Source organism: Lissotriton helveticus, chromosome 5_1 (assembly GCF_964261635.1).
Source record: "Lissotriton helveticus chromosome 5_1, aLisHel1.1, whole genome shotgun sequence".
In the NCBI taxonomy this organism is placed as follows: Eukaryota; Metazoa; Chordata; class Amphibia; order Caudata; family Salamandridae; genus Lissotriton; species Lissotriton helveticus.
Window position 1 is genome coordinate 2,034,047,953 of NC_136065.1, and position 20,998 is coordinate 2,034,068,950.

Sequence of the window (20,998 nt, forward strand, 5' to 3'; positions counted from 1 at the left end):
CAGTTCCAAGAAAATTCGAGACGAGCAAATGATACTGTATGAAATGATAGATGGTATCATGAATATTGATGTTTCCTGATGGAAACGTAGTGACAAGGAGGGAATGTGGAAAAGTAAATTTTGCCATGTTCTGTGTCCCTACGTGTCCCCCATCTTATGCTATGTGTGCATGATTAATATGCATATGTATCCCCCATGTTTGATCAAAGACGCAATTACAGTTGTGTCCATCTCTAGTATGCCAGTTCCCAGTTCTCGTGAAAGCTACGAGTATTAGGCCTATGTAAGGTTACGTTGCCACGTTTCTCAGTGTGCACGTTATTTCATTGTAAAGTCCCCGTTTCTAGGCCTCAAAAGGGCCCGGACACCAGATTCAGCTCCTGTCTCCTGAACCCTCGCTGAGGAGCGATGCAGCCCCCACCTGTATCCTCGACCCTTCACTTACTTCCTGCCTCGCAGTGCCCGGCTCGGCCTGGCTCTGCCTACGAGTCTGCCAAGAGTATGTTATGATTCTAGTTATCAGTCCAGCCCTCCTTCTCTGCATTCCTAAGCTACTGAATCGCATCAATAGTTTCAGTCATCGTCTAGCCTTTACGTCTCCATGTAAGAGAAATACTGCATTTAATGGTCATTTAATATTCCTCAACACACACTACATGTAGAATAATGCATGCTCCAGTCTTAGAGTCTGTTAGCCTCTCCCCTCCTGACTCTTAGTTTATATCAACATGTCCTCTAAACATTAGATACTAGATAGGGTTTAGGTACATGTCGCCCTGACTCTCCAGACTCCAGTCTCTACTCCTAGCACAGAGTTCATAGCCCCCAGCTTCTCCTAGTAACACGTCATTGTCAGTTTGCGCGCACCATTAGGTTAGAGGTCCCGGCTCCTTAGGTAGCCCCCTCCATGTTTCCGCCCCATTTATGACATATTCTGTTACGTTTACATCACATGTCTATGTATACGCCTCCTGTTACACCCACTTTCACCCTTATCTTTCGCGACTGCTATTGACCACACCCACTGCTCCGCCTATTGTATGTATTACAATGCAACTGTTTTAGTATATATGCTTGTGCACTGTTATTAAATGTTACCCATTCCCTTACGCCAGTCCAATCCTGTCCCAGGCAGCGCTGCCATCCTATTCCTGTGCAGGTTGTCCTGTTCCTGTCCTTTATGCTGTATTAAACCTGCAAACTCCTACTACCTCGAATCTTGACTCTTATTTATTGAGCTATCTGTTATTGCTATGTCAAGTCAAACCTAGATCCGGTATTATTTATTTATATACCACATACTGTATGCCAAGTCGTCATTGACGCTATTAGTGTCCCGACCCTTAGGCATGCGCGCAATATCGGCCCCAGGCACATGCGCGAATCATAAACTTTAGCGCGCATGCGCCTCCCAGATCCAGGAAGTAAATACCAGTACGCGCTGCAACCCGTAGAACAAACGCCAGAGCAGCGAGGCAGAGATACCTGAACCGCGGACCGCGGTGATCTAGTAAGTGTACCCCCTAAGAAATAGAAAGCTCCAGCTCCATTTACGAGCTTACTCTTGTGACTCGCCCGAACTAATTGAAGGCTTAGTTCTAATATTTTCTTCGTTTTTGTCCCCAGCTCCCGCCGGGACCATGTACTAATAATTGGTAACTGTTTTACTTTAGTTAACACACTCCTTAAGCATTGCCTGCAATTAGACTATGGTTTTAATTTAACCTCACTGCCGTTTTCAGATCTACTCTGCCCGAATTGTGAATTACCTTAGCTGCTTCAACCAGTACCGCAATACTATCGGTAACTTTCCCCCTTTAATATGCTTTGTTCACCTATAGGTTTTCACCTATAGCCTAAACCTAATGCTTGTTTTGCTCACAGATTGTGATGAAAATGCAAAAACCAGACAAATTTGAACGCTAAACCTAGATTAATAAATGGTCTAGCCTTGACAACAACAAACACAGTAAGTCTGCATCCTAAAGAAGTGACCATTGTGTACCTCTATGAGGATCACTATATGAATGATTCATTCCTTCCCTGTTTTTCCAGGCTCTCAGATCTATCCACTGAGCCGTTTGATTTTCGAATCCCTTACTTTGATGGAAATTAGATTCAGCCGTCCATTTAAGTAAGCCACGTTCATTGAATAGCGCGCAGCCACGCATGTACTCTAAACTAAATCTAGTGATTATAAAAGTGCGCCAATTCACGTTTGCCAATCCTATTAATTATGAACAAATGTGCATGTTCTATATGCCACTGGGAGCACTATATCACTATGTTAAGAAATAAATCATGGAGGGACATAGTACTAAAATTACCTCATTTTTAATACTGTTTCAGGGAAGCTCACCACGTCCTGATGATGATCTAAAATTGTGTAGATCGAAACGCCGTCGACCCAATCAAGGAAATTTCCCTACCTTACTGTATATAATTTTGTGGGATATATCCTTGTTTGTGACACTCTGTATATAGTTTTATTTTATTTTTTCACTCAGTCACTCTAAGCACTTTGTCACCCTTGTGAGCTCCTGAAAAATATATATGTGTACTAAAAAACATAATAAAGCATTCTATTTATATGTCACCCTACAAAAAAGCTTTCTCTCAGGATTGATTCAAGTATAGTCATATCCTACTTTACCAGGACCTTCTCAGGCCACCACAAACCATGGTTTTTTCTTAAAAATACTTCAACCCCAGGTTTAACTAATGGGGTACCCTTGTTTTCCATAACAAACTTTCACAGAGGCACACACAATGTGTATTTCCTTACTAGACAAGGTACTGCTTGCAGATCACAGCAGTGACCCCACACTCACTGAGGCAATCACAAGGTGTATGTCTTCGCTAGACAAGGCACCGCTTACCCATCACAGCAGTGACCACACACTCATGAAGGCACACAAAAGGTGTATGTCTTCACTAGACAAGGCACTGCTTATTGACTGCAGCATTGAATACACACTTACGGAGGGACACACAGGGTGCATGTCCTTACTAGACAAGGCACTACTTACCGATCACAGCAGTGACCACACACTCATGAAGTTATCAAAACTCAAAGGAGTCGCCTCCAATACTCCGAAAAGGGACAGGATGCATTTATACTAATAACAACATAAGATTCCATTTTCTATATCACCTCATTTACGCCTTAGAAAAATCGGAACTCTATAGACCATCAAAAACTGTAACACATATCCAGAACAAATCAGTTTGCATTAGACATATAACTACGTGCTCTCTATGAATTAAAAGGCTAAAGTCGTCCTTGAGCCAGAAAAAGAGAAAGAAGCAAATACTTACTAGATCAGTAATTAACCTTAAACATTATTTCTTATTTTAAAAAGTATTTATTATTTCATTTTTACAAATATTGAAAACAATTGTTACATATATTTCACTTTTCTACTTAATACATAAATTGGTAACCACAATATTAAAAAAACAGTTGACAAATTCATAACATTCTCACAATCATTGAAAAAAAAAGGCCAGAAAAGGACAAATCTATAGAAATAAAAGTTCCTTTTAGCTCTATCGGTCAATGCAGCGTTTCAGCGAAACAATCACATTATCATCACCCTCTTCAGGACAATTATTGATTAATTCAATTATTTTTGTTAATATTATTTTTATTAAAGAAGAAAACAGAGTAGTAACAGTTGAAAATAAAGTGGTACAGTGCATGTATACATTTACAATCCTTTTGTTTTGCAGACCAACATATTTCGTACAGTACATATTATCTCTGATTCAATCCATTTTAATCACGATAAAACAGTAAAATTATCTAGGTGTTGATAATTTGATTGTTTCACTGAAACGCGTCGACAGAAACTCATACTGAGCGCCGTTTGCTCAAAGGAACTTTTACTATAACATCACCGTGATGTTATACTGCCACAAACTTCTGACTTTCAGGGAACCTTTGACCTATCCACCTGTGCAGAACTTGTTGTGCCTCTGCAGGAAACAGGATTGTTAGACTATTGGGCCTCCATTTTTGATAAAGGATGTGGCTGAACTAGAGCACAGTGAAAACAATCTTTTGCATGAACATAAAACAAGGTTTCTGTGAAAAATTCTATGCTTGCCTTTTGTAGCCTGAGACAAGCAATTGCATTCCTGTAACAAAAGTGCATTTGGGACATGTAGTGTTGCACCAAAACAACCTTTAAGTTAGTATATTAGCCCAAATCCATATAAAATTTAGTTCAGCAGAAATCAATATAACGACTGAAATGCCAGGTGTAAATCTTATGTAGAGATGGGCAAGATTGAAAAAAATACTAGGGTGTTTTCTATTACGTCTTAGTGGGTGTTTAAACACAACAATCCGCTTTGATTTGCAAAACTGCCTCTAGGAGACATGGCATTCAACCAAAGTAATGCACCCCACAGAATATGTGTTAAAAGAAGATATGTTTTCTGAACATGATGTCCTTTCCTTTAGTAGTTTCACCCACTTACAGAAATGTCCATGTTTACTGTTGGAAAACGAGGCAGTATCTGTGAGACCTGCACAAATAACATGTCACATTTGTCCTTCACTGGGAACCAAACACCCCAGTGTAGCGCCTGACTCTCAGAGGGTAGCGTTGCCGAGCAGACTAAGGCTTACTCACAGGAGGTGGTGTGGGCTAGTAATCGCCATTACAGTTACGCAGAAATAACACTCAATAATTGATTGTCCAGTCTGTACTTTGCTTTATAAAAGTAAGATTACATTTATTAAGCACACGCACTACTTAATACTATGCACCAATTTACAAACATACATAAGCGGTTTGAATTACTTTGTGACATTGTATAACATCTCCACCTTTCCCTCAAGGGGGTGGGGGTCCTAGCACCACCACTCCCATGTCTGCACCTCATCTTGCCCCCAAATGAAGTGTGTTGACACAACCTGGAGCGAGGACCTTGTCAACTGGCAACATCCCAGTGGGGACCCACCCCATCATCTCAACAAGCATTAAAAATAGGTACACCTGCCCTGGGGGCACATAACTCTGACTGACCATCTTGTACTGACCCTACAGTATACACCTACTCTTCTTGTGACTAACAGTCTGGGCTATTCCTCCCCTAACGCGGTAGCAAGAATACATGTTTGGGCATCACTTTAAATGAGGTACTTTTCATAGCTGATAACAGTTGTAATGCATTGCAATCACAGCCTCTAAAAGGCATCACAGAAGTAAGCATTTACAGCCGGACACCCCAGCAGGAATGTCTGGCAACGTAACCCCACTTTGCTTATGACTCAACCTTACACAGGTACTTCACATAACACATGTGACTTTCAGTCCCTCTAAAAAGAAATAGCATTAGTAAATGCACTACTGGTGCAATTACACCTCTTCGCCTCCAGGGGAAGCCCTCTTCCAGACATCCTCAAGCTCAGCCCTTCACATTTCACTGCTTGGAGCCATCCTTAACGCCCCCCCAGCTGAAGAACAAAAGTTCCAGCCACAGGATGCTGTTGACACCTGTGATGAGCCCTTGAGGGGTTATTCTTTGTAAGTCCCAAGAGACTTAGGGAGAGACTTTTCCTCTTTGCGCTGGGGGAGACTGCGCTGCTCCAGCAGCACCTTTCCAGCAAATGGGGGTGACCCCCCTCCTCTGAGGGCCACCAGGTGCCAGAAACAGTAGATTTCCCCATGCCTTGCAAGGCCTTATGGTGCGCTTCGTGTTCCTTGCCGTGCACATTATAGCAGCGGCTCCCCGGCTGCTCTGGGAAGAGCTGTGCTGCGTCTGCAGACTTCAGTGGGGGGCCAGGTCCCACCCGGCCCCCAGGTGAGTAATGCAGCTTGTGGAACCCACCCCAGGCTGCCATGGCCATTATTTGTGGGCCCGGTCCCACCCGGACCCTGTGCTTCTCTAGCGTTGGAGAGCCACCTGGGGACCCTAGACACTTTCGGTCTGCCTGCTCCGGCGGACAGACGCGGAGTCTTTCGCCAGTCCGCAGCGGCACTCCCCCGTCCTCCTCTTCGTTTTGGGACCCGGGGTTGTGGTCCTGGATCCCTGGGCCATCTTCATGAGGGGCGCGGTGGCGCCCCCGGCTTGTGTTTTGGCTGCGAATGGGGATGCGCGACGGCACGCCGCCCTCCACCTCACCGACACCATCGGGCCCGGATTTGGGATCCCGGGCCCCTGCGATCTTCAAGGGAAGCGCGATGGCGCTCCCTGCCCTCTGTCGTCGCCGGTGGCCAGGGTGGGCTCCTGGCACCCGGGTTGGGCCACTTCACGGGGGAGCGACGGTGCTCCCCGGCTTTGCTTTGTGTTGGGGGCAGCCCCCGGGACATGACCCACCCTGGGGGCACATTTAAGACCGGCGGCGGAGCCCCACGCGCTTCGTCGTCTATCTCCTCAGAGTTCAAAGGTCGCCTACCTTCTAGGGGGCATATCTTAGCCCCCAGAGTACCGATCAGTGCCATTTGTGTCTCTTCTTGCTCCTTGTGGCGCTCCCCAGCCACTTCGCCCTCCTGGTCTCAAGGAGGGTGAATTCAGCAGGGAGCTGCCTTCACCTGCTCCCTGCGCCAGCCTTTCACCTGGCTCTCTTCCTAGACCTCTCTTGTCCTTGCGCAGAGGCTCAGGCTTCTGCTCACTGGTCCTGGACTCCCTTCCTGGCACAATTCTGCATCCTGGGACAATCAGGGGGTTCTTCCTTCCAACTGCCCATGACGCCAGGCTCCAGCACCAGTCTTCCTCAGCAGACCACACTCCAGAGAGAGCTCCTCTTCCTGTGCAAACTCTTTTAAAGAATTGGGGAGGTGGCTGGCAGGAAGTCTCAGTTTGCCCTATCACACAGTGAGCCATCACTTCTCTGCCCCTGCTCCCTCCTTCCTGCCCAGGCCTCTGGGTTTGTTCAAAATGTCGTCGTCCAGGGGTCTCATGCCACATGGTCTCTGAGAGCCCCTTCCCCCCTCGCTGCCTTCTCTCCAGAGCAGCCTGGTGCCTAGCACCAGGTGACAGCTGCTGAAAGATGAACCTGTAGCTTCACCCATCTTCTCTTGGAGTGGAGGTCTTCACCCTTGGAATGCTTGTTGTGCAGGGCTGGACCTCTGAGGCTACAGCTCGTAGAGGAAGGTCATTAATTCAGCCTGGCAGGGCCAGCCCCTGCCTGGCCCTGGTTAGGAGCTGACTCAGAGAAATATGACATTTCTGGATGACCCAAAAGCAGTACAAATATGACTTTGGACCCTGCAGAATACTTCTTCTCGCATAAGTTACAGTGGACGTTAGTGCGTGTCAGGAATTTGTAGGCCCTAGGAAAGTAAAACGAACCCATGTGCTCCCCATCCTCATAGGAGAATAATGGAATAAAAACAGTAAAGCACACTGACTTTCCCTCATATGTTTCTTCCCATTGTAGAAAGGCTATTCCATGTCACCACCCAGTTCTGCATAAGTTCCGCCACACTATTCACTTTGTAGCTGCTCCTGGGCTGGCACGCTAGCAATCTCCCGAGCGCACCCCTTACACTTGTACTCACATGTCTGCATGTAACCAGCCCAGTGCTCCTTGCCCTGGCTGCAGCGCGGTGGCCTACTCGCGCCAGGGGGACACCTGTAAAATACACATGCAGTCCCTTTCATCATGAGTTCAGTGCGGGTGAGTCCCAACTTGTGAGGCTCTCCCACAGTAAAAGCTCAACAAATAGGTGTTAAAAAAGCAAAAAATACGGGCGGCTCAGGTCAGAACCACCTTCCAACATTTACATAGTAAACATAAAAATGCACATGGCAAGATCTTCTGAACTTGTAAAAGGTAGTGGCCCTAACCTTTTAGAAAGAATATTAGTGGTCTAGAATTGTATGTTTGTAATGTATGAAACTCGCTTCGTATAAGCCTGTAACTGCCCATAACTTGTTCTACTTGATTTTCTTTACGTCATTCTGCTATTTTATTGAGGAAAAAAGAAGAGCCAGCTTCAACTTTTATTGATCATCTTGGTCAGGAAATGAAAGAAAACATTGCAGACCCTGAGGCGGGTAAGTCTAAATTGTTGCACTTCTTTTGTTGGTGAATGTGCAGTTGTTTCAGGTTGACCCCTTTTTGGGTGGTCACTCCCAGTATTTTATTTTTTTGTGACTCTCCTCCTGGAAACCTTGAGCTCTAACTTTGGGACACTACTACCTGACGCCCAGTGTACGCACTTGAGGCTCTAAAAGATGTAAAAAGTGGCAGAAAACTTGTTTGGGACTTTTAACTGTCCTATAAGATCCCAGTATATGGTGCCGAAATGTACATTAATGGCATGTAAAGTTAAATGTCACCTCTGAACTACGCCACTTGTTGTGTCATCCACTACGTGGCAGTGAAAAGTAGCTTTAGGCCTGACTTGTGTAGCTTGACTGCAGCAGCCTGAACCCTTTTCTGTAGACCTGTCAATCACTCTTCTGACCTGTAGGAAACACTAATAAATAAGTCACCTCTAAATGCACCCTGCTGCTCACTGGGTAGGGCAAATAATATGTAAGAGTTGAACATGTGTGACATTATAAATGCCATGTGCACCCAGTGACTGGGCCCAAACAATATTGTCACTGATTAGACTATAACTGGTAAATAGGAAAAGTCAAGGTATAACATACATACTTTATAACCTTTGCCCTGTACCGGCTACAGACACATTTCATGTACCTATTTTATATTTATTAATAATGAGATCTAATGACTAAGTCAGAATTTTAATTAAATATATTGTAAATGTAATTTTAGTAAGCGGTCACTGCTGAGCTTGGTACTTCCAAGAAAAGGCCTCTTGATTTTTGTTGAGTCTCTAAAGTCACACAGGAGGTCCGCTAACTGGTCCTTGAAAGAATGCAACTCTTTGTCCTTGATAGAAAAGGAAAGGGTATGCACTTCTTCTGGGCTCCTCTCAGGTCACAGATGGCAGGTCCAGTCCTCTTCTCCAAAGCTCCAGGGCACCACCGGGACCAAGCTGCTTCAAGTATCCGACATTCGGTTTCACACCACGGCTACAATTTCAGCAGCAGCAGGATTTTTCATCCCAAAAGCAGCAGTCCCCTTTGAACTTTTTGACCTCCAGACTTTTGCCAGAATCAGCCTACGTGCTGTATCCGACCAGGGCTCCATTGCAGCCAGCCTCAAATTGTGTACCGTTTGGGTTGGATAGTGTGTAACTGCACCTCAGGCTCTTAAGTGTGTTCAGATCTACTCTTGGGTTGGGCAGTGTGTCATTGCACCTCAGAGAGGGTTCAGGTCTACCCTTGTGTTGGACAGTGTGTCACTTCACCTCAGGGTCAGAGAGGGTTCAAATATGCAATGACTAAAGCAAACAAAAATCCTACTGTATTCAAAGTTGGAGGTAACGGTTTTACCACCGTGGTTATCGTACAAGCAGATCATCTTTTAACCCTCTAATTTCTTTAGTCATTTTAAAAGAAGTTTCCCAGATGTTGTGCTATACTCGTATAAGAAAAAAATGTGAAGTTAAAAGCCACATCTTTTACCACATGAGTAGTCCTCTTAAAAATGAGAGCATTCCTGACTAGCATCAGTAACAGCGAGTGAGTCCTTCCTAATTTGACTCGGTGTTCAGAAGTTCAAGTTCTTCTAAAGTTTGCTACACAATTTAGGTTCTTCCTTTCTCCCCTGGCCTAAATGTCACATAACCAATGACTTACTTCTTAAAACAAGCATTTACAATGCAATGGTCTCGTCCTTGTTAAAGTTAGAGCTATTGGCATTGCTCATGACATTATTTTTGTTTTTAAAACATTTACAATACCAATAGCTTAATCTCTCGCAAATGCAAGACCTATTGCATTTGCACCCACACACACAGATGTAGAGCCACACGCACCCACACACACACAGAGCCACACACACACAGACAGAGCCACACACAAGCCGGGAACAGAGGCACAAAAAGGGATCATAATCCGGGAACAGAGGCACAAAAAGCGGATCATAATCCGGGAACAGAGGCACAAAAAGCAGATCACAAGCCGGGAACAGAGGCACAAAAAGCGGATCACAAGCAGTGTACAGAGGCACGAGCAGGGAACAGAGGCACGAGCAGGGAACAGAGGCACGAGCAGGGAACAGAGGCACGAGCAGGGAACAGAGGCACGAGCAGGGCACAGAGGCACGAGCAGGGCACAGAGGCACAAGCAGGGAACAGAGGCACAAGCAGGGTACAGAGGCACATGCAGGGAACAAAGACACAAGCAGGGCACAGAGGCACAAACAGGGCACAAGCAGGGAACAATCAGGGAACAGAGGCACAAGCAGGGCACAAGCAGGGAACAGAGGCACAAGCAGGGAATAGAGGCACAAGCAGGGAACAGAGGCACAAGCAGGTAACAGAGGCACAAGCAGGGAACAGAGGCACAAGCAGGGAACAGAGGCACAAGCAGGGAACAGAGGCACAAGCAGGGAACAGAGGCACGAGCAGGCAACAGAGGCACGAGCAGGGAACAGAGGCACGAGCAGGGAACAGAGGCACGAGCAGGGAACAGAGGCACGAGCAGGGAACAGAGGCACAAGCACCGGATGACAAGCAGGGTACAGAGGCACAAACAGGGAACAGAGCCACGAAAACCAGGAACAGAGGCACAGGGAACAGAGGCACAAGCAGGGAACAGAGGCACAAGCAGGGAACAGAGGCACAAGCAGGGAACAGAGGCACGAGCAGGGAACAGAGGCACAAAAACCGGGAACAGAGGCACGAAAACCGGGAACAGAGGCACACACACACAGAACATATACAATATCGCTGCTCCAAGAGCCGGTAAGGTTTACTTGTGTATTTATAGGGCGCAGAGAGAAATAGAGCATACATGTCTAAAATTGAGTGAATATAATGGGCGTAATTTAGACACTTTGAAGGCCCCTTCCACAGAACTCAACAATTCAGTCACATAATTAAAACATTTCCAATATTAGTTATTTACATCAAAATCATCGTTTTAGTCTGTTAGTTGTGTTACATATCTGATGCAATAACAAAAATTTCAGAGTCACCAAAATGCTGTTCAGATGGCACACTTAGGAAATCATAGAAATGTAGTTTACATGTTTAAGCCACGCTCCTAATTACATAAACCACGCTCCATTTAAAGACCACCCCAGCCACTATTTTCACCCCGCTTAAAGCCCTGAGTGGAGTAATACTACTGAGAACGAATGCTTCTAGTGGTGCGCCAGGTAAGAACTACATGTTTAAAGTAGGAGTAAACAAAATAAATCATGAATAGTAAGGGGAGATGATTTGTTTCCAAAACATACAGGACCAGTTATAAATCTCGTTCTGTCTAAAGAAAACAACAGCTATGTTCACCTACTTTTAAGTTTTTGTTCACAATAAATAAACCAAACGGAAGAAAGAACTAGTAAAGAAGTCAAAAGGCAAATGTATAAGGCCTTACGTCTTCGGGAAAAGCACGAACTCGTGTACCACGTACTCCAGTCCTCTTGTCGTGCACAAGAAAAATGCAGATTGACAAAGACTTTTTCATACATGCAAACATTTGGAAAGCAGCAAAAGGAACATTTAAAATATTAGGATATATTTACCCTATTGACTTGTATTGAAAAGGGGCAATTTAACGCGAAAGAAAGACTTGAATTAACCTGTTTTGACTTTAAAATTCGGCCATCTCCCGTCTGAATCGGGTATCTCGGCAAGTACACACGTCTTTTTTTAATTGCAATGAATTTTGTTAATCGAGCAATAAAGACTTTATTCAAGTTCTAGATGATTGATTGTAGCTAATTACACAGTGAAGCGCCCACATATATAACTACCTGGATTGAGGGTGGTGATGTGCGTGTGTGTGTGTGTGGGTGTGTGTGTCAGATTACAATTAGGCTGCAACCCCAGTCCACGTCCCCAGTGGGCCGCACGAGAAGAACATAGGAAGCAAAATATGGCTTTTTGCAGACCATTGCCAAAGTCAGGTTGAGTTTAATAGACAATGTCAACTTAATAAAGCCAATTAAAATGGAACAAGTGTCCTAATTTTCGGGGTGAAAGAGGCATCACCACATGCTAAGAACAGCCACTTGCTAGCACCCGTGAGTTTTTTAAATTAATTAAATGTTATCTTTGATACCGCGTATCCTGTGCTCTTTTCATTTACCATTTTTTTCTTTCTTCTATTGCTTTCCTATTGGTTGTTAATTCTTGTGCTGTGGCTTTCGCTGATGCAAAACGCCCCTTTGCTCTTCGGGGCGGAGCGCTCCTAATAGGTGTTGAAATGAAAATGAACCGCAATACTTACATTGAACAATTCTGCAGCACATCTCATGATCGGAGTCGCCTACGGCTCTTAAATCCAGTTTTATAAGTATCGACCCCAACATCGTTTTTGACGTACTGTGATCAACAACCTAAGGGATACACTGAGATCATTTTAGCTAGGGTTCAACTCACTGAGCTATCTTATGGGCTATTAATACCTGCACTGAATAGACCCATCACACAGAGGCGCACGCGAACACACAGATGTCATGAAGCGCCATGAAGCATTCTCGAGTGCACTAGTGCTTTGTAAAAACGAAATAACAGAAAAACGCTCAGTGACTGGTCGTGAACAGGGCGCTTGTGCGAGTGTGATCGGAGGTTTCACTGGTGCTAAAGGCAACTCGCGCACTGCACTCTGGGCTCTTTGTTAAGGGGTCGGGGGCACTCCTGGCTTGTGTAGGGGTTGGTGTAGGTGGGCCCCACGGGTGGACCATCTTGAGCTTTGGGTACTTAAAGAGTAGAGCCGCGGGTCCTGGGCAGTCCCCTATGTACTTGGTGGGGTCTTGGAGGGCACTGAGTGAAGCTGTGACCTCTAGGTTGTGGTAGAGCTGTAGTCTGCCATGGGTGGAGCTGTGGGCGCTGGGTGGAGCTGTGCCTATCGTATGGAGCAGGAGCTACGAGCACTTCGTGGAGGAGGTGGGCGCCGGTTGGAGCTGTGGGCAATGGGTGGACCTGTGGGCTCTGTGCACTAGATGGAGCTGTGTACATTGAATGTATAGAGCTGTAGGCGCTGGGTCACTGAGCTGCAGATCCTGGATAGGTGGAGGGGAGTGCGGTATGCTGTGGGCAGTTAGAGCAGCTGTAGGCCTCAGGAGGTGCTGTGGCGAGCCTTTGGTCGAGCAGTGTGCGCAGGAATGGATCGGAGCTGCAGGCCCTGGGTGGAGGCGCGTGAACTCGCGTTCGGTGGCTGCCTTACAAGGCGCGCACTCTTCGTGAGGGTGACCACGTTCAACTGGCACACGCGGTGAAGGCTCCGAATTTCAACAGTCTGCACCAATCGCCCCTTCCCAGGAGTCTTCCGTGGGTGCCGTGCCAGTCCTCAGCGCTTCGTGCTGCCAACAACCCTGAGAGGGACTGACGGCTCGAACCACAGCTCACGCCAGTCACATGTGACAGGAAACCAGTATTTCTGCCCGAACCTCCACGGCCAGCTAGTAATCAGCGTGTTGCAACAGACAGGAGGCCCTTTGGTGATGGTGATTAACAACAGGGAGGTTTCAAAACAAAAAAACACACGCTAGCAGGTTGAGATGTGAAATTCCAGGGTTTTTGCCGGAAGCGGAGAAAGACCTGCACATTTGCTTCCGTGACGCAATAGAACATTGTGGCAGAGGGTTTGGATGCCTTTCCAAGGGGGCAGCATGTTTGTTTTTTATCTAAAGGTCAATTATTTCTAGCGTGAGAGTGCCCCCTTGACACTCGTGCCACTGAAACTGGGCGAATGCTTCAGAAGATGATTACAAGTTTGTTAAGGGTGCAACACAAAGATCATAGCAGAGCACAATCTAATAAAATGTACTCTTTATAAAGTGCAGGCAGTGAAACTGGATTGGTGTCCCTGCCCGATTAACGGAATCTCTAAAGTAAGCCTGGGCCAAATTTATATTACCCCAGAATAGTTTCCGTATTCCATGTTACTCGGGGCACAAGTCCTAAAACAAGCGAAGGATAACGTTGTGAGCGTGCGAGCATGCACCTCAGCTGTACCATAGCTGCCAAGGTTTCAGATTGCTATGTGCGACATTTTCATAATTTATGTGTAATTATGAGTGACATGTAAAGAATTATGAGTGACACTTTCTCCAGAGCATAATCAAGCAATGAAGACGAGGGAAACATATAAATATACATTACACCAGCCCTGCCAAGTACCACGCATCAGTGGTTGGACTAACGCACATAGCTGCCAAGATTTTAGAATGCATATTAATGACATTTTTATGTGTATACTCTACTTATGAGGGGCATTTACATCTATCATGTGACACTTTAAATAACATTTTATCAAGAGAAGTTAGTAAGAAAACGTGTATGGGACAAAATAGCAAATCATCCATGTATTGTAATACATAGATTAGATCACCAAATCTAACAAAGGACAGTTTAGGATTTCTAAAGTTGGTGTGCATGAGGTCCCAGAGTACTGTGGTTAATCTCATTTTTTAAATAAAATGTAAAATATATTTTGTTTCATTAATTGCAACGGCTAACCGATCCACCATCATTAACAACCTTAAAAACCCCTTACTGCTCTCTTGACCCCCTCCCTCCTCCTTCAAGGCCTCAAAATAAACAAACGAGGGACAGAGCGGAGGAGGGGGCGATAACAGGGCTTCAGAAAGGGCAATAACTACATCAGAGGGGGCAATAAGAATGCATCAGAGGGAGCATTAACAGGGAATAGAGCGGGCAAAAACGCATCAGAGGCGACAATAATGAGATCTCAGAGGAGACATTAACAGAACAATAGAGAGGGCAACACTGGCATCAAAGTTGGCAGTAATGAGGCATCGGAAGGGGTATTAACGGACAGATGGAGCAGGCAATTGCGGCATGAGGCAGGACAATAATATCACGGGTAATGGGTTAATAACAGGGCAGTAAATAAAGAAATCATACTACTTTCGAGAGAACAATATTACTGCATCTGAGGGGCCTTAAGAGGGCATCAGGGGGTTAACATGGCATCAGAAAGGACAATGATAGGGCCATACAGGTGTAACAGAGCATCAGTGGCAGGAATAATAGCAAATTAGATAAGACAATAACAGGGCGTCTAAGACTGAGTACAAAGGTGGTGCTTCAGATGGGGTAATAATAGGGCATCCGAGAGGGAAGCAGAGCAAATCAGAGGGGTTATATTGTCATCACAGGGGCAATAAAAAGGCATCAAAGAGGACAATAATAAGGCGCCTGCTAGGGTATCCAGACACAACAATAATATGGCACCAGCGAGTGCAAAAACCATGTACCGGACACAATAATGAGGCATCATAGAGGGCAATAATGAAGCATCAAGGAAATAGAGCATCAGGACAAGAAATAACATGATCCATCTTATAGATTTAAACACAGGCTCTGGGCTGGTACCTATTTGGGCGGCGGCCCGGTCGCAGATGAGTTTGAGTGTCCAGAAGCTGCACGGGGGATGGCGCTTGCAGGCAGTGACGCACTCTGGTCTACAAGGGCTGGTTGCGGCACTGCAGACAGGCTGAGCTCAGGCGAGAACGCTATTTCAGTACTGTTTGCCACCCTGCCTGCGGCCTCCACACAGTGATCGGGGTGCTGCTGTACAGACTCCTCATGAGTTCAGTGGGGGACTGTGAGGCCTGTGATACTTTCCTCGAGGCCGCTTGGCGCTACAATTCCTGGGTAACTTTTCTGAATTGGCTGCATTCGGCGGGGTACAATTAATAGCAGCTGCGGTAGCATGGCGGCCCGGGCCGGTGCGAACTGCCTGCAGGAGTGCTGCGAGAGGTGCCACCATTGAATTTGTGGCACCGCCCGTAAACTTTCATACAGCCCGAAACCACCTCAAATCTGAGCATGAGCCGCACAGAGACCCGAGACCGCAGAGCTGCAGCACACTGCATGATGCCCTCTGCAGTCTTCTCCCGACTGAGTGACTGAATCGTCCCCCGCCAGCCCGCACAACATTGCGACCCTGATAATTATCACCAAGATGCCTTAGATGCACGGCGCCATGTCGTGTCAGTGTGGCTGTCGACGGTGGGTGACAAATTAGTGTGTCTGAATTAAGCCGTGCGGCGCCGCGGGCTGCCGGCTGCTGGGCAGATCGGTTACAAATACATTACGGGCGCACACTCAAAGTCACGCTGTGCCCGTTTCCACGTGCCGTGAGCGTGCACATCTGACGTATAGGAATGAAACTCGTCATCGGGAAGTCAGCCGGAAGATTTGCGGTGTGTGAGCTAGTGGGGCTCCTGTGGTCATGGAGAGCCCCGCCTGAGCCGCTGACCCTACACACCTGAGGAGGAAAGACCGGCCTGGAGAGCAGCGGGGGAGTCCTGAGTCAGCCCGGTGAGTAGGGGGGACTGTTTTTTGGTGCATCAGGCTAGCGAGACAGGAGATGGGCACTTCGAGTGTGTGGATGCGCGTGTGTGACTGTGTGTGCGCGTGAGCCCGTGAGTAGGTTGGGGGTGTGTGTGAGCGTGTGTGTATGCAGTGTGTGTGTGCCTGCGTGTGTGTGTGTGTGTGTGTGCGCGACTGAGAGAGAATTGGCTGACTCTGACTGAGATGTGCACGGCTCAGGGTGCGGGGTGTGCGCGCCCACGATGGGAAATCGACGCTCGTGCCCCGGTTTGTCTCCCTTGAGAGACATCTCGGCAGCAATAGGTCTCGAGGACGAGACCTAAAAAGGATTTCATAGATTACCAAAGAGTAAAGTAATTTTCCTTCATTTACCAAAAATTATGTTTAGTTTACTAGTATGTATTAATTGCCTTTGCAGATTTTTGTAAGATTCTAAGAAATTGATGGTGTTTCCACAATGGCCGCCAGCGATGTAGATGCAGTTTGTGCAGTTGAGCTTAGAGAGTTTGTGATTTTTTTGTATTGTATACACCGTGGCGTCACTCACCTGTGTGTCTGTTCCACAGCTCATCTTTTAAGGCCTCCTTTCAGATAGTTGCTTTTTGGTTATACTTCACAGATTACTCAACTCATTCTGTTTATTCAGTAATTCTATCTTGCAATTATATATGGTGTGTCTCCTCTTTTCAGGGGTTCCACGTATAACAGCAGTGTTTTCACTGAGCACAAAACCAGAGGAGGAATCATGTGTTCAGGAGACAACAAAACCTGAAATAAGGAGTTCAGGTGAGCATGAGAAGATGTGGTTAGTTCCAAGTTAGTAGAGAATGTAACAAGCTTTGTGTGTATGAGAATTAATGCGTCCTTGTACGGATCCATGGAAACTTAAGGGGTGTATTTAAGGAAGCCTTGTTACAGCAACTATCATAGCAGATTTTACGGACATTTGACATACGTTTCAATGGAAGAAAACGAAAATATACAAATATGTAGATATAGATGTGTAGAGATATATAAGATACAAAGGTTAAAGGGACGTTACAGTTAGTCGATAATGTCAGTTAAGATGTACTGTTTTAAAGAAACAAAACTACTGAATTATACAATATACAAATAACTAACTCGTATCCTAAAGTAACTATAACTTGCATCCTGTCATGCACAGTTTTGTCATAATGATATCATTGGACATGTCATGAGTGATGTAATACGGGAAGTAATTAGCAATGTATGGCGAGTGAACGAGTTAAAGTTTTGTTGGGGCACGAGTTAGGAGAATTGCCTAGCTCAAATATACTGAGAGGAAATGAGTAGGATGACTTTCTGCTGGTGGTAGATGCAACAACACCTCTGCCGATTGACTCAACACTGGACAACATTAGTAACTCTCATACCCTGGTTGAAAGAGCTGTAAAGCGATTTGAGCTTCCTTTGGCAGTCAGAGAAAATGACTGTGACGAACTGCAAAGAGACAAGAAAGCTGATGCAGACCCCACCTACAGTTGCAGCAATGGTTCCTAAACTGGACTAGAAATATAAGGTGCCAGATGATCACTCGCTTGTTTTCTGGGTCACCCACAACAGGACCAAAATACAATTCTGTGGTTTTTAAAAAATAAATCATATTCTCCCGGCTTCCCTAATGTACACAGCTTTTGGTCGTGTGCAGTTGTGGGTTGGCTGCAGGGCCTGGCCTCTGGCCAGGCCCAGCAAACAACTCCCCCCATGGGCTGCTAACCCCTAGTGGACGTCCGCCTCTCACTTTACATATTTATCTTAAAATATTTTTGCCCATGCACAGCTGGGGTTTGCTGCTGCAGCCAATCCTGTGGGTGCCAAGACCCATGCTGTGCAAATTCTTTTGCTGTGTGTCGGTGTGGTGCTACCTGCAGGCCCTGCACGCTATCACCTGCGGGTTACCAAACACCTTATGAACCCATGTCAAAATCACTGTTTTGACCTGTTGTAAAACCTGATTTTAAATATTAAATAACTGACCTCTAAGTGTTGCTGCTCAGAAGGGTGGGTGCATAATATGTAAGTGTTGAACATATTTCCCAGCTGAAAGCGAAGCGAACAATGCGATACCAAAGGGGATGATGGACTGAGAGTTTGAGCAAAACAAACACTCACCCCCAATCAACTGATCTGGGTTTAATCGATCATCATTCTTTAGCTCACTCCACCACCCCAGTTCAGACATGGCCATGTGCAAATCAGTCTAACCCTGTGCCTCATGGGAACAGGGTTTGTTTGCGCAAAGTTGGCAGGGTATGCACAGACAGTCCCTTGCTCACTTTGCCACTGCATTCAAGCTAGCCTGGCTGATGACGGCTGATTAGCCAGAAACCGGTCCCAGGATACTTTTTTCCGGTCCAGGGAAGACATGGCTTGGCAGTTCTGGCTGGACTGTTCCTATGAGGCACTGGGTGAGACTGATTTGCACATGCCCATGTCTGAACTGGGGTGGTGGAGTGAGCTAAAGAATGATGATGGATTAAACTAGGATCAGTTGACTGAGGGTGAGTGTTTGATTTGCTCAAATGCTCCGTCCATCATCCACCTTGGTATCGAAACCGAAGAGAACTACGCACCCGCCTAGGAGTTCTCATCTGTAAGGTAGAAATACCTAAAGATACCATCGCATTTACGTGGTATCGCCCCGGACGGTGTTCCATCGTAACTTCTGTTCCCTGTAGGAAGATGGATCGCCTCAACAATTTCATCATCTGCATCAACAATCTGAGGGGCCTAATGGTCTGTCTGAACCCGGAAGTGAGTGCCAAACAGGTATGGTCACAGTTTCTTCAGCACCCAGATCACAGCAAAAGTTTCTCTCTCAATGACAATCCATCTTTGTTCCTGGGGAAGTAACCTCCTACTGATGAGGGCTACAGGTTAGTCTACGGCTGCCTCATTTAACTGTGACAATACTGCCCCAATGCATACTGTGAGTCATCAGTTTGCACAATACATTCTCCTGGAAATTCAGGGGCCTTGATTACAGGGGAAGTACACTTGGCATGTTTGAGGAAGTCAAAGGCTTTCTAGCATTTCTCTGTCCAGATCACCTTTCTTGGCTCCTTCTTCGAAGTCAACGCAATCAAGGGGGCAGCAGTGGTACCATAGCCCTTGACAAACCTCGTGTAGTAACCAGTGAGGCCCAGGAATGCCTTCCCTTTTGTCTGCCTTTTGGAGGGCTTCCAGGCCACAAGGGTTTCTATCATGGCCTGGAGGGACTGCTCCTTACCCCCACCCTTCGGGAAATCCAAGTACACTATAGCCCCCTGCCTTATCTGAAACTTACTGACCTTGATATTCAGGCCTGCATGTTGCAGAACCTGAAGCACTTCCTGGAGCTGAAACGGGTGTCTTACCAACTGCTACTCAAGACAGCTGTGGCATCCAGGTAAGGAGCTCTGAAGACCTCCATTTAAAGCCAGATCCTGGTTCACCAGCCTCTAGAAGGTGGTAAGGGCATTTTCCGGTCAAAGGGCATTACCTTAAATTCGAAGTGGCCGCTGGTGTGGAAAACGCTATACTCAATTTAGCCACCGCAGTTCATGCAATCTGCCAGTAGCCTCAAGTCAGTACAAAAGTACTCGGGAGCATGGCAGTTCCCAACCGATATATGAGCGCATCATCTAAAGGGATGGGTGACTAAATTAAGCCCCCTGTATTCCAGACAGAACTGGAGTTCTGGTGTGGTGCCAAGTGGGGCAGCCTTTGGAACCAGCATCACTGGGCTGGACCAGGGACTACTGGAGTGGGCCCAACTTCAGCATCATGGAGACCTCCTCCTTGGTGATGTCCCTCACATTGTCTGACCCTCTGTAGATTTGTTTTTGACAGAGGAACTGTCACCAGTGTCAATATCGTGGGTACACAAGTTTGTAAGCCCATGGCTGAGGGAGAACAGAGATCGAAACTGTCCCAATAGCTGGCGTCAGTCCCTCTGCTGCTCTGGGGTCAGAGTAGGGGAGAGGTTAACACCATCCACTGACCCATCTCTCTCCTTGGATGACACAAGATCAGTGAGAGGTTTCCTCTCCTCCTCTTCTCCATCATCTGTCACCTAAAACATGGTGACTTTTGCCCTGTACCAGCTACAGACACATTTCAAGCACCTATTTTATATTTAATAACAATGAAATCTAATGACTATGTCAGAATTTTTATCAAATATATTGTAATTGTAATTTTAGTAAGCTGCCACTGCTGAGCTGGGTACTTTCAAGAAAATGCCTCTTGAATTCTATCGAGTCTCTGAAGCCATAAAAGTGGTCCGCTAAAGAGTGCAACTCTTTGTCCTTGATAGAAGAGAAAGGAGATGCACTTCTTCAGGGCTCCTCTCGAGTCACAGACAGCAGGTCCAGTCCTCTTCTCCAATGCTCTAGGGCCCCAATGGGACCAACCTGCTTCAAGTAGCTGATATTTGGTTTCAGACCACGGCTACAATTTCAGCAACAGCAGCCCACTCGAGATACCCCATGGTGGGGCTACAAGCGATTGAGGTGGAGGACCCATAGGGGGTGTCTGGGTGTCTTGAGATCCACCAGGTATGAAGCCTACTCCTTCCTCTCAAACACCTCGTAGGGCGCTGTCCAATGGTCTTGGAGGGCCCTGTGCTCAACTGGCGCCATCACTCT

General features: G+C 46.3%; 1 protein-coding gene across 2 annotated transcripts in view; it reads left to right on the forward strand.

The window, feature by feature from the left end:
• The window catches only part of LOC144756217 (uncharacterized), a 153,411-nt gene that overhangs the window by 115,361 nt on the left and 17,052 nt on the right, over nt 1–20,998 (forward strand). For both annotated transcript variants that reach the window (XM_078645831.1, XM_078645832.1), the window contains 2 exons: nt 7,942–8,013; nt 17,040–17,135. In XM_078645831.1, the coding sequence (XP_078501957.1) occupies nt 7,942–8,013; nt 17,040–17,135 (168 nt within the window). The remainder of the gene's footprint in view (nt 1–7,941; nt 8,014–17,039; nt 17,136–20,998) is intronic.